The 15397-nt window shown below is 36.3% G+C and overlaps 1 protein-coding gene across 1 annotated transcript in view; it reads right to left on the bottom strand.

Annotated features, from left to right (window-relative positions):
• Positions 1 to 3281: 3281 nt before the first annotated feature.
• Positions 3282 to 15397, bottom strand: part of LOC129926902 (acetylcholine receptor subunit alpha-like) — a 75117-nt gene continuing 63001 nt past the window's right edge. The window contains exons 8-11 of the mRNA XM_056033434.1: positions 14005 to 14091; positions 11627 to 11745; positions 11017 to 11244; positions 3282 to 8675 (exon numbers count right to left, since the gene is read on the bottom strand). Coding sequence (XP_055889409.1) covers positions 8559 to 8675; positions 11017 to 11244; positions 11627 to 11745; positions 14005 to 14091 — 551 coding nt within the window. The 3' untranslated portion in view covers positions 3282 to 8558. The remainder of the gene's footprint in view (positions 8676 to 11016; positions 11245 to 11626; positions 11746 to 14004; positions 14092 to 15397) is intronic.

The raw sequence follows: 15397 nt of genomic DNA, 5'->3' as shown, positions 1-15397 counted from the left end.
TACCACATCCTAGCTATTTCATGTGACGCTACCACATCCTAGCTATTTCATGTGACGCTACCACATCCTAGCTATTTCATGTGACGCTACCACATCCTAGCTATTTCATGTGACGCTACCACATCCTAGCTATTTCATGTGACGCTACCACATCCTAGCTATTTCATGTGACGCTACCACATCCTAGCTATTTCATGTGACGCTACCACATCCTAGCTATTTCATGTGACGCTACCACATCCTAGCTATTTCATGTGACGCTACCACATCCTAGCTATTTCATGTGACGCTACCACATCCTAGCTATTTCATGTGACGCTACCACATCCTAGCTATTTCATGTGACGCTACCACATCCTAGCTATTTCATGTGACGCTACCACATCCTAGCTATTTCATGTGACGCTACCACATCCTAGCTATTTCATGTGACGCTACCACATCCTAGCTATTTCATGTGACGCTACCACACCCTAGCTATTTCATGTGAAGCTACCACATCCTAGCTATTTCATGTGACGCTACCACATCCTAGCTATTTCACGTGACGCTACCACATCCTAGCTATTTCATGTGACGCTACCACATCCTAGCTATTTCATGTGACGCTACCACATCCTAGCTATTTCATGTGACGCTACCACATCCTAGCTATTTCACGTGACGCTACCACATCCTAGCTATTTCATGTGACGCTACCACATCCTAGCTATTTCATGTGACGCTACCACATCCTAGCTATTTCATGTGACGCTACCACATCCTAGCTATTTCATGTGACGCTACCACATCCTAGCTATTTCATGTGACGCTACCACATCCTAGCTATTTTATATGCTATACGATGTTACCAATGTATTCGATTCCGAAGATTGGGGCTTGTCTAGTGGCAATGTCTTAAGATTGGGGCTTGTCTAGTGGCAATGTCTTAAGATTGGGGCTTGTCTAGTGGCAATGTCTTAAGATTGGGGCTTGTCTAGTGGCAATGTCTTAAGATTGGGGCTTATCTAGTGGCAATGTCTTAAGATTGGGGCTTGTCTAGTGGCAATGTCTTAAGATTGGGGCTTATCTAGTGGCAATGTCTTAAGATTGGGGCTTGTCTAGTGGCAATGTCTTAAGATTGGGGCTTGTCTAGTGGCAATGTCTTAAGATTGGGGCTTGTCTAGTGGCAATGTCTTAAGATTGGGGCTTATCTAGTGGCAATGTCTTAAGATTGGGGCTTGTCTAGTGGCAATGTCTTAAGATTGGGGCTTATCTAGTGGCAATGTCTTAAGATTGGGGCTTGTCTAGTGGCAATGTCTTAAGATTGGGGCTTGTCTAGTGGCAATGTCTTAAGATTGGGGCTTGTCTAGTGGCAATGTCTTAAGATTGGGGCTTGTCTAGTGGCAATGTCTTAAGATTGGGGCTTGTCTAGTGGCAATGTCTTAAGATTGGGGCTTGTCTAGTGGCAATGTCTTAAGATTGGGGCTTGTCTAGTGGCAATGTCTTAAGATTGGGGCTTGTCTAGTGGCAATGTCTTAAGATTGGGGCTTGTCTAGTGGCAATGTCTTAAGATTGGGGCTTGTCTAGTGGCAATGTCTTAAGATTGGGGCTTGTCTAGTGGCAATGTCTTAAGATTGGGGCTTGTCTAGTGGCAATGTCTTAAGATTGGGGCTTATCTAGTGGCAATGTCTTAAGATTGGGGCTTGTCTAGTGGCAATGTCTTAAGATTGGGGCTTATCTAGTGGCAATGTCTTAAGATTGGGGCTTGTCTAGTGGCAATGTCTTAAGATTGGGGCTTGTCTAGTGGCAATGTCTTAAGATTGGGGCTTGTCTAGTGGCAATGTCTTAAGATTGGGGCTTGTCTAGTGGCAATGTCTTAAGATTGGGGCTTGTCTAGTGGCAATGTCTTAAGATTGGGGCTTGTCTAGTGGCAATGTCTTAAGATTGGGGCTTGTCTAGTGGCAATGTCTTAAGATTGGGGCTTGTCTAGTGGCAATGTCTTAAGATTGGGGCTTGTCTAGTGGCAATGTCTTAAGATTGGGGCTTGTCTAGTGGCAATGTCTTAAGATTGGGGCTTGTCTAGTGGCAATGTCTTAAGATTGGGGCTTGTCTTGTGGCAATGTCTTAAGATTGGGGGGCTTGTCTAGTGGCAATGTCTTAAGATTGGGGCTTGTCTAGTGGCAATGTCTTAAGATTGGGGCTTGTCTAGTGGCAATGTCTTAAGATTGGGGCTTGTCTAGTGGCAATGTCTTAAGATTGGGGCTTTTCTAGTGGCAATGTCTTAAGATTGGGGCTTTTCTAGTGGTAATGTCTTAAGATTGGGGCTTGTCTAGTGGCAATGTCTTAAGATTGGGGCTTGTCTAGTGGCAATGTCTTAAGATTGGGGCTTGTCTAGTGGCAATGTCTTAAGATTGGGGCTTGTCTAGTGGCAATGTCTTAAGATTGGGGCTTGTCTAGTGGCAATGTCTTAAGATTGGGGCTTGTCTAGTGGCAATGTCTTAAGATTGGGGCTTGTCTTGTGGCAATGTCTTAAGATTGGGGGGCTTGTCTAGTGGCAATGTCTTAAGATTGGGGCTTGTCTAGTGGCAATGTCTTAAGATTGGGGCTTGTCTAGTGGCAATGTCTTAAGATTGGGGCTTGTCTAGTGGCAATGTCTTAAGATTGGGGCTTTTCTAGTGGCAATGTCTTAAGATTGGGGCTTTTCTAGTGGTAATGTCTTAAGATTGGGGCTTGTCTAGTGGCAATGTCTTAAGATTGGGGCTTGTCTAGTGGCAATGTCTTAAGATTGGGGCTTGTCTAGTGGCAATGTCTTAAGATTGGGGCTTTTCTAGTGGCAATGTCTTAAGATTGGGGCTTGTCTAGTGGCAATGTCTTAAGATTGGGGCTTGTCTAGTGGCAATGTCTTAAGATTGGGGCTTGTCTAGTGGCAATGTCTTAAGATTGGGGCTTGTCTAGTGGCAATGTCTTAAGATTGGGGCTTGTCTAGTGGCAATGTCTTAAGATTGGGGCTTGTCTAGTGGCAATGTCTTAAGATTGGGGCTTGTCTTGTGGCAATGTCTTAAGATTGGGGCTTGTCTTGTGGCAATGTCTTAAGATTGGGGCTTGTCTTGTGGCAATGTCTTAAGATTCCGAAGATTGGGGCTTGTGATTCTCCATAAACCTAAGTCCAATCACGACCATCCACGACCCTCTCTGCATCATGACACTTCATAACACTATTGGGCTTGCAATCGTCTGTCAACTCTCTATGTGTGTATCGAAAACTACTTATTTAAAAAAACACAAACAACAACAAATCATTTAGTGAACAGAAAGAGAAAAAATTTTATCAAATGACAACAATACAATCTGTATAACAACTATATACAACTATGTATATGTACACAACATACATCTACATATGAAATAGATTGTGGTCTGATATCATGAACACGTTTATAATGATTAATTACTAGATTTTATTTTATGATCATCTCAATTGCCCTTCAACGGAACTAACTATGTGAGGGTGGCCCATCAGACTGTGACAGACGAGGGTGAAGGAGATGTAGACACAGTTGTGGGCCTTTCTTACTGACACCAAGTTGATCCTGATTTTCAGTGAGTTCAGAAGAAAGTTGCTGTCTTCTCAGCTGGTCATATCAACAAAAACATGAGTGACTTTCTTACCGAGACGCCTTCTCTGTGTCTCAGAGATCTTCTCGTCAATGTCTCTCTATCTCTTTCTGTCCTTCTATGTCTCTCTTTAACTCTGTTTCTCTCACTCTCCTGCAAGTCTGAGCCTCATTATGCCAGTTACTAGTGCTAATCTTGCTAGTTTCTGAGTCTCATGTTAGTCTATGTTGCTAATCTTGCTAGTTTCTGAGTCTCATGTTAGTCTATGGTGCTAATCTTGCTAGTTTCTGAGTCTCATGTTAGTCTATGGTGCTAATCTTGCTAGTTTCTGAGTCTCATGTTAGTCTATGGTGCTAATCTTGCTAGTTTCTGAGTCTCATGTTAGTCTATGGTGCTAATCTTGCTAGTTTCTGAGTCTCATGTAAGTCTATGGTGCTAATCTTGCTAGTTTCTGAGTCTCATGTTAGTCTATGGTGCTAACTGCTAATCTTGCTAGTTTCTGAGTGTCATTATGTGAGTCGCTGGTGCCAATCTTGCTAGTTTCTGAGTCTCATGTTAGTCTATGGTGCTAATCTTGCTAGTTTCTGAGTCTCATGTTAGTCTATGGTGCTAACTGCTAATCTTGCTAGTTTCTGAGTGTCATTATGTGAGTCGCTGGTGCCAATCTTGCTAGTTTCTGAGTTTCATGTAAGTCGCTGGTGCTAATCTTGCTAGTTTCTGAGTCTCATGTAAGTCTATGGTGCTAATCTTGCTAGTTTCTGAGTTTCATGTAAGTCGCTGGTGCCAATCTTGCTAGTTTCTGAGTCGCCGTATGTCTTCCTCTAAATGCCGTTCTTCTCCCGTAAGTCTCTAAATCCCCTCCAGCAAAAAAGATAAAAAAAAAAGTCCTGCTTGGCAATGACCTGGACTGGGTTTGAATTCCAGGCTGAATGTGTAGTCCAGCTTAAGAAGGCGATATTGTTGACTTAGTATTTAGTCTAGATCTTATAGTTAGTCTAGATCTTAGAGTCACATGTCACCTGGAAGGGGACGTAAATGCGGATATACTTCACTTTTAATGAACTACAAAAAAAAACCAACAAACAAACAAACAACAACAAGCACGAAAAGCACACGTACGTAAGAGTCAGAGAGATGGTGCTAAGATACATGTGCATCGATGCATGTCCAGCCCGTGAGTAACAGTGAAAACTTTTAGTTGGGAAAACACAATACAAAATTTAGACACAATGTTTCTATACAAAATATACATACTTACATTTGATAGATACAGATATGATGACACACATCACTGCATTCAATAAGCAATGTACATAATTACACTATCAGAATTTACTGTACATTACAGTCAACTTCAGAAAAAAATCTAGATTGTAAGTTCTATTAAGATATACACATTTCCCATCAGGTCAGGACTGTTTACACGTAAAATAACAGCTAGCATTGGAATGCCAAGAAAAAAAAACAACAAGAAAAACTTAAAACTGACTTTAAGCAAAGAAAAAAAAAAAGGTGAACAAAATACAGGGGAGTATACGTCTATGGTCTTTGCACCCCCCACCCTCACAAATCCTGGCCCCCCCTAGACTAAAATGGGAGATAATAAATCTTGCAGCTCAGGGTAGTTTAATTTCTAAGCCTGATGTACAATCCATTAAATATTGAGCTATTTATAGTTTCTGAGCATATAGCTCCTCCACTCCGACCAGATACAACTTATCTCTCTAGAATCTTTGTTCAAAGTTCTTTTTCTTTGTTTGTCGAGGGGAGTGTCCAATGGAACTGATGTAACCTTTTACATTGACACTTTGTAAGAAAGTGTTGTGGAAAAAAACGTCTTATTTTCACAAGATTAAAAGGGAAAATCTGATTGGACGATATCGTTCTTAGTTCGATCGAGACAAAAAAAATAAATAAATAAAAGTGAACATAAAATACAAATACAAATTTAAAAAAAAAATCGCTTGATTGACATTGATTATCTTATGATAAAATAAATGATACAGGGCCCCAAAAAAATAATGATTCATTTCTGAAAATAAAATTGTATTTGAAATCAAACTGCAATGTCTGTTGTCGTTTGTTTTTAAGCAAACACTCTGCATTGCTGTCGGTGGTCATTAATCTTAGTGTCGGACTTCCTCAAGTGTGAGTACAACAACAACAACAACAAAAGCAAAAAAAAAAAAAAACAAAAAAAAAACAACAAAAAAACAAGCAAAATATAACAAAAATCCTTTAAAAAACAACAACCAAAGCTTATCTTAAAACTATATCAAGAATATCAATATCAAGATATTTCCCTTATTCAATCTATATTATAAAGTAGAATGTGTGGTGTATGTATATGCATGGATGTATGTTACTTATAGACATCAAAACCGCTTGACCAATCTTGATAAAACTAGGCAGGAATGTTCCTTGGGTACCAACTTAGACCGTAGTGTATGTATTGTAGCCCTAAAACAAACTTAAGACCCTCAAAAAAAAAATAAAGTTGTCCGACTCTATTACAGCTATAGTATTTTATGGATCTAGGCCATGTCTACAATGTTGACATGAGAAAAGATAGAAAGGATTTAGACCTAGATCTAATTTTAAGAAATACACTTTGCGCAGATAGTTTTTTACTTTGACACATGAAAATACAAAAGAAGATCCATTGATTTCATTATATAATAAAATTAACCTTCAATTTTGTGTTTCAAAAGCATTTTTTACATTAATTAGTTCCTTATATCTGTGATTACTGATTTCCTGACGAACATTCTTTCATTAGACAATTCCGTAATGAATCGCGTACTAAATATTAATTCGTTTAATTGTTTACTTTATAATCCCATCCCTAGATCTAAAATTCTAATTCAACTCTAAGATGATAAAACTTCTCTTCGCACAGATAGTTTTATACTTTAACACATAAACATATTAATTAAAGTCCATTCATTTCATATTTTGATCAAATAAACATTCAAATTTGGTTTTCTAAAGCTACATTCACCTACGAAAGCTGCGAAGCCGAGTTGAGATAGACCTAGATCTATATTCATTCATGAATCGCGTACTAAAAATTATTTCGTTTAATTGTTCACTTTATAATCCCATTCATTTAACAAAGCTATCGCTCTTTTCGTTTGTAATAGATAAGAATGTATCGACTTCGGGTAAACCCATTTTCGCAAAACTAATTTTATTTTCGTAGCGAAAGAGAAATAACGTGAAAGGATCATTAGCTAAGTTTTACATACATCTAAATCCAATCCACTAGATTATCCAAAAGCATTTTTTACATAAATTAGTTCCTGATATCTGTGACTACAGATTTCCTGGCGAACATTATTTCATTAGACATTACCAAATGGTTACACATTAACACATCTCTCTACTGAGTCTATTCCTAGGCCTAGGTCTAAAACTCTTATTGAACTCTAAGATGATAAAACTTCTTTTCCCAAAGATAGTTTTATGCTTTAACACATAAACATACTAATTATTGTCCATTCATTTCATATTTTAATCAAATTAACATTCAAATTTGTTTTTCTAAAGCATTTTTAATACATTCGTTCGCTGTTTGCTGAAGCTGCGTAGCCGTGTTTAGATAGCTTCATTCACACTATTATTACATTGACACATTCGCTTTACTTATTACATTATTATTTCGTTTAATTGTTTACAAAACACTCTCAGTGACTATATCGACAGTAATGCGCAAATAAAGACCCGCGGGTCGCGGGTAACATATGTCTAGTATCAAATAAAATAATTACCAATTATGTCAATAATTCTTATCTTATCTTATAACATACAGACGTTACTACAAAAGAGAAGATGATAACGTCCTACATGTCATGCCTCTAGTATTCTGCCATGTCACTGGTTTTCCTGGCTGATTTAGGCAACCCATTCCATGCACTAATAGCTGGTATAGATTTGTCAAAAAAATTTTAAAAAGTTATATTTTATAAATTTATAATAAATAATTGTTTAAAGTATCAATTTTATCGAAGAATGCTAATTTACCCTAACCCTAACTTTTTTTAAATTGATTCATGTCTTGTCCATGACAATGAATAATTGTGCAAAGTTTCAACTTAATCCTAGAATGAATGTGGGAGAAATGACGTGTACACACTTTTGACCAGACAGACACAGTGAGTTGATTAAAAAAAAAAAAAAACCAAACTAAAACGTAAATCTAAATAAAAACATTTTTTGTTGTCCGAATCGGAAAACACAAAAAATGGAAATTATTTTCTGAACAATAAACAAACGTCATTACTGAACAAGGTCTAAATGTAGTGAACAATTCCTTGAACACTGGTATTTATAAACATCAATATCCAAAGGAGATACACAACAACAACACTAAAAACAGTTTGATCATAACAACGCTTATCTTATCTTATAAAATACAGATGCTACTTCAAAGAGGATGATTACGTCTGTGTCAACATGAAGAATGTTTTAAAATGTTTCAAAGCAAGTATAGACACTACTTGTAAAGTCCCATCAATATACACAAAACCTCAGATCTGTTTGACCAATGATAAGGTTAGTATCTGAAAAGAATTTCCAGTAACTTCAACCTTCTAGTCAGTAGTTATTAGTCTTGTCAGTATCTCATAGATTAGTCAGTGATCCGTAGTCGATGTAGTTCATTGTCTGGTCTTAACTTCGTAGTCTTGTCAGTAGTCCGTAGACTAGCCATTCCTCAGTTTTCCGAAAGAAGTTTATAAACGTAGTTTCAACTTTCAACAAATAGTTCTTTCATAACATTGTGCAGACATTTCATTTTAAGACGTCATCTTATTCTAACAAGTCTTTTGCCTTACTGTAGACTTCTTTAATCAATAAGCCATCGTTTCATTTGTATCAGTAACGTATGCAATAGTAATACAAAAGAAGAGATCTTCCTGAAAGATTCAAATGGTCCTTCAAGTCCATTGAGGCTCACTGACCTATGCTAGAAGAATCACACTGCACATTAGAAACACCAAGAAAAACAAGAAAAATAAAACTCGGTCGACCACTAGCGCCACCTGGTGCCACTCGTTCAGCACGTCTTGTCTTGAATCCTAATTTGGGATTAAAAAATGTATATATAAAAAAATGAGTTTATTTAAAAAATGTAAACAGGAAAAGAACATGAAATACATTATTGCAAAACATTTGTTGAGGAAGAGAGAAGACGATTGGAACATGTCTTTCTATCAGGAAACTAAACACAATTAATACAAATTATTTATAAGTAGGTAAAAGATAATATAACAAGCAATATATATATATATATATATATATATATATAAACTTATCTTATCTTATAAAATACAGATGTTACTTCAAAAAAAGATGATTACGTCCTACGCGTCATGCATCTAGTCATGCATGTTAACTAATGACTTGAATTCTGCCAAGTCACTGGTTTTCCTGGCTAGTTCAGGCAACCCATTCCATGCTCTACTAGTACTGGAAAGAAGGAGCATTGGTACAAATTTGTCCTAGCATATGGGACGAGTAATGTGCCTTTATCTTTGTGTCTTTCTGGGTATTTTATTAGATTTTGTTTTTGTATTTGAAGTTTATGGTTCAGTGTTTTATGTATGATTGCTACTTTACTTTTCAGCCTTCTGTCCTGAAGGCTTTCTAAATTTAGTGATTTTACTAAAGGTGTTACTCTAGTCAAATGTAAATATTGTTGGCAGAATTTAAGTCATTGGTTAATATGCATGACTAAATGCATGACGCGTAGGACGTAATCATCTTCTTTTTTGAAGTAACGTCTGTATTAGATAAGAAGATAAGATATTCGTTTGTTATGAATCTCACTGCTCTATTTTGTGTCTGTTCCAGTTTCTAAATGTTATCTTGAGTTGAGGGATCCCAAACGGAGGATGCATATTCTATTATTGGCCTAACCAAGGTTAAATAACATTTTAATTTTATGTTCTTGTTTGATTTATATAAATTTCTTTTAATAAACCCTAATGCTTTGTTTGACATTTTAATAGTTATAAAAGGGGAATAAGCAAAAAAATTACTGCCATATATCTCAATACTGCAGGAATAAGTTCTGCTTTCTAGTTAAAACAAAAAAAAAAAAAGGTAATTAACACAGATTGATTATTTATTTATTTTTTTTAAAATTATTCATGTATAGTGATTGGACATGAATCTTTATGTAAAATTGTAAGTTCATATCTTCACTTGAGAAAAGAAACGGAGAACTAACATGTAAAATCGTGATACGGGAAATAGATTCAAATGCAAGAATATATTCCATAAAACACTCTGTCTAGTTCAATTTCCATTGGACTCTAGTATCAAAACACTTTGCACAATTATTTAATATACCTGAACTTATTGATTATTAATACGTTTTTTTTTAATTGTTTCATTAAGAAGGCACCCAGGGATTGTGGCTTTTTTTTTCCAACACTTAGATATTCTTTTTTATAATTTCGTATTACAAGTAGAGTTTATTTTGCTCAGTTAAAAAAAGAAAAGTTAAGTTCCCCTCTCAGAGCTACGGGGAAGATGATGTCAAGGTCATCTGTTTATTTGGCTAACGGTTAAAGAGCAGGGTGCCTTGTGGCCAGCACAACGACCAACCACCTGTACTTTCCCAACTTGAGTCAGGCACACATTTGAGTTGGTGGACTCAGTGGCGCGTTAATATTCCAAATACCAATCTGCGATATGAATCCAGGACATAAAGATCTTTAACTATTGCTGATCAATGAAATTTGTTGATTTTACTGTCAACTCATATTACTAATTTATGTATTTAAAATAGTACATACATATCGTAATATTAAAGAAAACAACAATTTAGCCTATATTAAAAAATAAACATTTATCCAAGGCAGCTATTTCACATTGTTAAAATTTTTTTATAGCTATTATTACTATCATCATTATTATTAAATAATTTGTACGTTGTAATGTAATGAAACGCTGCACTGATAAAACAAGAGTTACCTTTCTTTATCATATTTCATACTAACGTAAATAATTTAAAAACAATAAATATAACATAATCCTAGTGTAATCATGTATGTAATGGTCTAAACATTTAAATTCTTATAGCCAACACATTTTCCCCTAACGATAATTCGTTTCGGTACATGTTGGTAGAGGGCCCAAGCGAATGAGCCCACAAGTGGCCTGGCTGCTACTCCACTGGTTGAGATAGCACAGAATATATCACATTACACTGAGTGCAGTGATACATTAAAAAAAAACAACCGGAAAAAAAAGCTCAGCGTTGCCAGTGGATAAAAATAAGTACTGAATAAATAAAATCATCTTTTTATTGCTGATTTTCTGTGAATGTTCCTATCCCCACCCTTTTTTTCCCCCGGAGTAGATCGATTAGTTATCTCCCTTTGAGTTATATATAGATCTTGACATCAATACCTGCAGGGCTATCTTGGCGCTCAAAAGGTTCATATTTCTGCAAATCTCCTCGATGTCTCTCTCCACTTTGGAAGAGTTCATGCCCCTGATGTCCGAGTTGGTCTGCTGGCGCTCTTGCGAGGCCATTGTTTTGTCCAGGCCTCGCATGCTGATAGTGTCAAGGTCGTTCAGAGGATAATAGCTGTCATTGCCGAGGCAAACAAGTCGCTTTAAGCTCCGAAGAAAGATCTGGTTCAACCAATTCCAGAGATAAAAACATACAGATTTCAATGGAACCAATCTGACACAATTTTATTGAAGGTACAACAGCATGAGTATTAAAAGAAGATTTAGTTAAAAAAAATATGAACATATTTTTTGCAATAGTCTTCTAAAGATAGAGAGGAGAGACGAAGAGGTGTGAGAGATAGTTAGACAGAAAGACAGACAGATAGATAGATAGATAGATAGATAGATAGATAGACAGAAAGATAGATAGATAGGCAGATAGATAAATAGATAGATAGATAGATAGATAAATAGATAGATAAATAGATAGATAGATAGATAGATAGATAGATAGATAGATAGATAGATAGATAGATAGATAGATAGATAGATAGACACTTACCCATCTTACTATTTCAGGAACCTTTGCCCTTCTGGGGCCTCTGTTGTGTAAGTTGAGAACCAAAGCTGAGCCCATCAGAGACATGACAGCCCACAATAGAGTCAGTGTGTAGTAAATACCTGCAACATTCAGATCAATTCTTATTTTAAGTTCTTATACTATTATTTCATGATAAGAAAGCATTAGCTAACATTTTCTTAGAATTATCTTTTTAGACTTAGGCCTATAAGGCTAGATCGCTAGTTGTTTTTTGTGTGTAGACAAAGTAATTCATGGCAGTTGGTCATGGTGTCTCTGACCGAGATCAATCATGGCAGTTGGTCATGGTGTCTCTGACAGAAATCAATCATGGCAGTTGGTCATGGTGTCTCTGACCGAGATCAATCATGGCAGTTGGTCATGGTGTCTCTGACCGAGGTCAATCATGGCAGTTGGTCATGGTGTCTCTGACCGAGGTCAATCATGGCAGTTGGTCATGGTGTCTCTGACCGAGGTCAATCATGGCAGTTGGTCATGGTGTCTCTGACCGAGGTCAATCATGGCAGTTGGTCATGGTGTCTCTGACCGAGATCAATCATGGCAGTTGGTCATGGTGTCTCTGACCGAGGTCAATCATGGCAGTTGGTCATGGTGTCTCTGACCGAGATCAATCATGGCAGTTGGTCATGGTGTCTCTGACTGAGATCAATCATGGCAGTTGGTCATGGTGTCTCTGACCGAGGTCAATCATGGCAGTTGGTCATGGTGTCTCTGACCGAGATCAATCATGGCAGTTGGTCATGGTGTCTCTGACTGAGATCACTCATGGCAGTTGGTCATGGTGTCTCTGACCGAGATCAATCATGGCAGTTTGTCATGGTATCTCTGACCGAGATCAATCTTTGCAGTTGGTCAAGGTGTCTCTGACCGAGATCAATCGTTATGGAAGGACCTGTGACGAGGCAATGAGCTACTGGTCTAAACTGCCCTCAAGTTGTGACGTCGCAGGTCAGTGTTGAGGCCTTCTATGACGTTTGGTCTCGCGCTGACACCATGACCAACTGCCGGGTATTTTGATTCATTCATATTTAGTCTTGAATACAATATTAATCTCAATCGCCAATGGAACCTGAATTGAAGCATCGCAAAGTTGGGGATTCAATCCACACCTTTTTTTTTTCACTCTACGTTTTCAGCATACATATATTAGACATAAATGGATAGCAGCACCTGGGACCAAATTTTTAAGAGAGAAAGTAGTAAAAATAAGTGAATGCGCCGACCGAGGCTCGAACCTGTGACTCTGGATTCGACACCACCGCCTAGCGATAACGCACCAAGCGAACTTAACCTCTAGACTCTAGACCATCGGAATGTCCAAAAAAAACATTCTTCTGATCCAGAGTCATTTCGCCCGTATGCAAATTACCACCCCAGTGGTGAAAGGTCACTATCCCTAGCTAGCCCCTCCCCCATCTCGAAGCATCCATTCACTAACAACTTCAATAGAACCTTTGCTGTCTAATATATGTATGTATCACATTTGTTTCAGCACCTAGCTTCAACTCCATATTTAAGTTTTCAGCAGGGTCATTTTACTTTAAGGTTGGAGGGATTGAGTAAGATTTAAGCAACTGAGGTCTGAGATGACTGTGTGAGAGAGAGAGAGAACTCTTGAAATGAGGAGATCACGTTTATCATTTCACATTCAATAATTAAGTTACCTCCAATTAACAATGTCTCTTATGTTCCTTTTTTTTTTGCACTTAAACCAAGTTGATAAAAAACAAATTACGCCTTAACTCTTTCTCTCCGTAATTATTTACCACATTCTGGTGGAATCAACGTTGGTATCGTCTGTTAGGAGAGAAAGAGTTAATTCAATTAACGGTGTATAGACTAGTCATAAAGATCTATATTTTTTAATAGCGGGTAAAAATTACTTGAGGAGAGTGCAATTGTTTTCAGTTAGTTTTATGAAGGAAGTTAATTTGTTTGTTTTTGTGTTTTTTTTTTGTTTGTTTTTGTGTTTTTTTTTGTTTGTTTTTGTGTTGTTTTTTTGTTTGTTTTTGTGTTTTTTTTTGTTTGTTTTTGTGTTTTTTTTTGTTTGTTTTTGTGTTTTTTTGTGTTTGTTTTTGTGTTTTTTTTTGTTTGTTTTTGTGTTTTTTTTTGTTTGTTTTTGTGTTTTTGTGTTTGTTTGTTTGTGAGTGTGTGTGTAGTGCGCGCGCGTGTGTAAAAAAAGTTTAAATGAATGAGTTTAGTATATAATTAGATAGGCCTATATAGCACAGCTCAAGAAATATTGTGACTGACTCTTTAAATGTTTAAAAACCGCTTATTGTGAACAAGTCTGTACTAAGAAAAAAAAGTCACTACTATCAAACTAAAGAGTTACTTACACACGGTCGGTAACTGCGTGTGGGCCATAGGAATGACGTCACTGAGGCTTGTAGCCAGGAAGATCATGGCCAGTACCACGGCAGATCCTGGAACAAACAGATGGACGTGACATTCAGACCCTGCAGGTCGATACGTGAAGTTTCTCTTCCATTGAACAGAAAGATTCTCCAGGTTCATACACAAGACATAATGAAAAAAAAAACTTTATGCCCGTGACCTTAACTTGACCACACGATTGGGTGAAAATATTTAAATCTATATCAATCAATCAACACCAGTGTCACGTAACAGAATATTGCAAGGTCGCAAAACAAAAAAATAACAATAAAAGTTGCTTTGTTTTTTAAAATCATCCGCAGCTTAGGTAGATCTAAAAAAAAAAAGTCATAAAAACTAACAGGAGGTAAAAAAGTCAAACTTTGACTAAACTACCGAAACAAGAATCCAAATAATTATAAAATAATTTTTTTTGTAAAGATGTCAGCGTATAAGCAAGGGGTAAAACACAGATGTTTCAAATCCATTATTTACAGTTCTTCGTTTTGGAAATGATCTTCGGATTTTTAATTTAAATCTTTTTTATTTGGTATCGTTACCCATGAAGTCTTGTGTTGGCTGATTTATTCTTCGATTCCAATATGTGATATATGCTTCTTTATTCTATGATTCCAATATGTGATATATGCTTCTTTATTCTATGATTCCAATATGTGATATATGCTTCTTTATTCTATGATTCCAATATGTGATATATGCTTCTTTATTCTATGATTCCAATATGTGATATATGCTTCTTTATTCTATGATTCCAATATGTGATATATGCTTCTTTATTCTATGATTCCAATATGTGATATATGCTTCTTTATTCTATGATTCCAATATGTGATATATGCTTCTTTATTCTATGATTCCAATATGTGATATATGCTTCTTTATTCTATGATTCCAATATGTGATATATGCTTCTTTATTCTATGATTCCAATATGTGATATATGCTTCTTTATTCTATGATTCCAATATGTGATATATGCTTCTTTATTCTATGATTCCAATATGTGATATATGCTTCTTTATTCTATGATTCCAATATGTGATATATGCTTCTTTATTCTATGATTCCCATATGTGATATATGCTTCTTTATTCTATGATTCCAATATGTGATATATGCTTCTTTATTCTATGATTCCAATATGTGATATATGCTTCTTTATTCTATGATTCCAATATGTGATATATGCTTCTTTATTCTATGATTCCAATATGTGATATATGCTTCTTTATTCTATGATTCCAATATGTGATATATGCTTCTTTATTCTATGATTCCAATATGTGATATATGCTTCTTTATTCTATGATTCCAATATGTGATATATGCTTCTTT

The sequence above is a fragment of the Biomphalaria glabrata genome, chromosome 6, assembly GCF_947242115.1.
Source record: "Biomphalaria glabrata chromosome 6, xgBioGlab47.1, whole genome shotgun sequence".
NCBI lineage: Eukaryota > Metazoa > Mollusca > Gastropoda > Planorbidae > Biomphalaria > Biomphalaria glabrata.
Note: the sequence above shows the minus strand (reverse complement) of the source record. Positions and strands in the feature narration are given on the sequence as shown.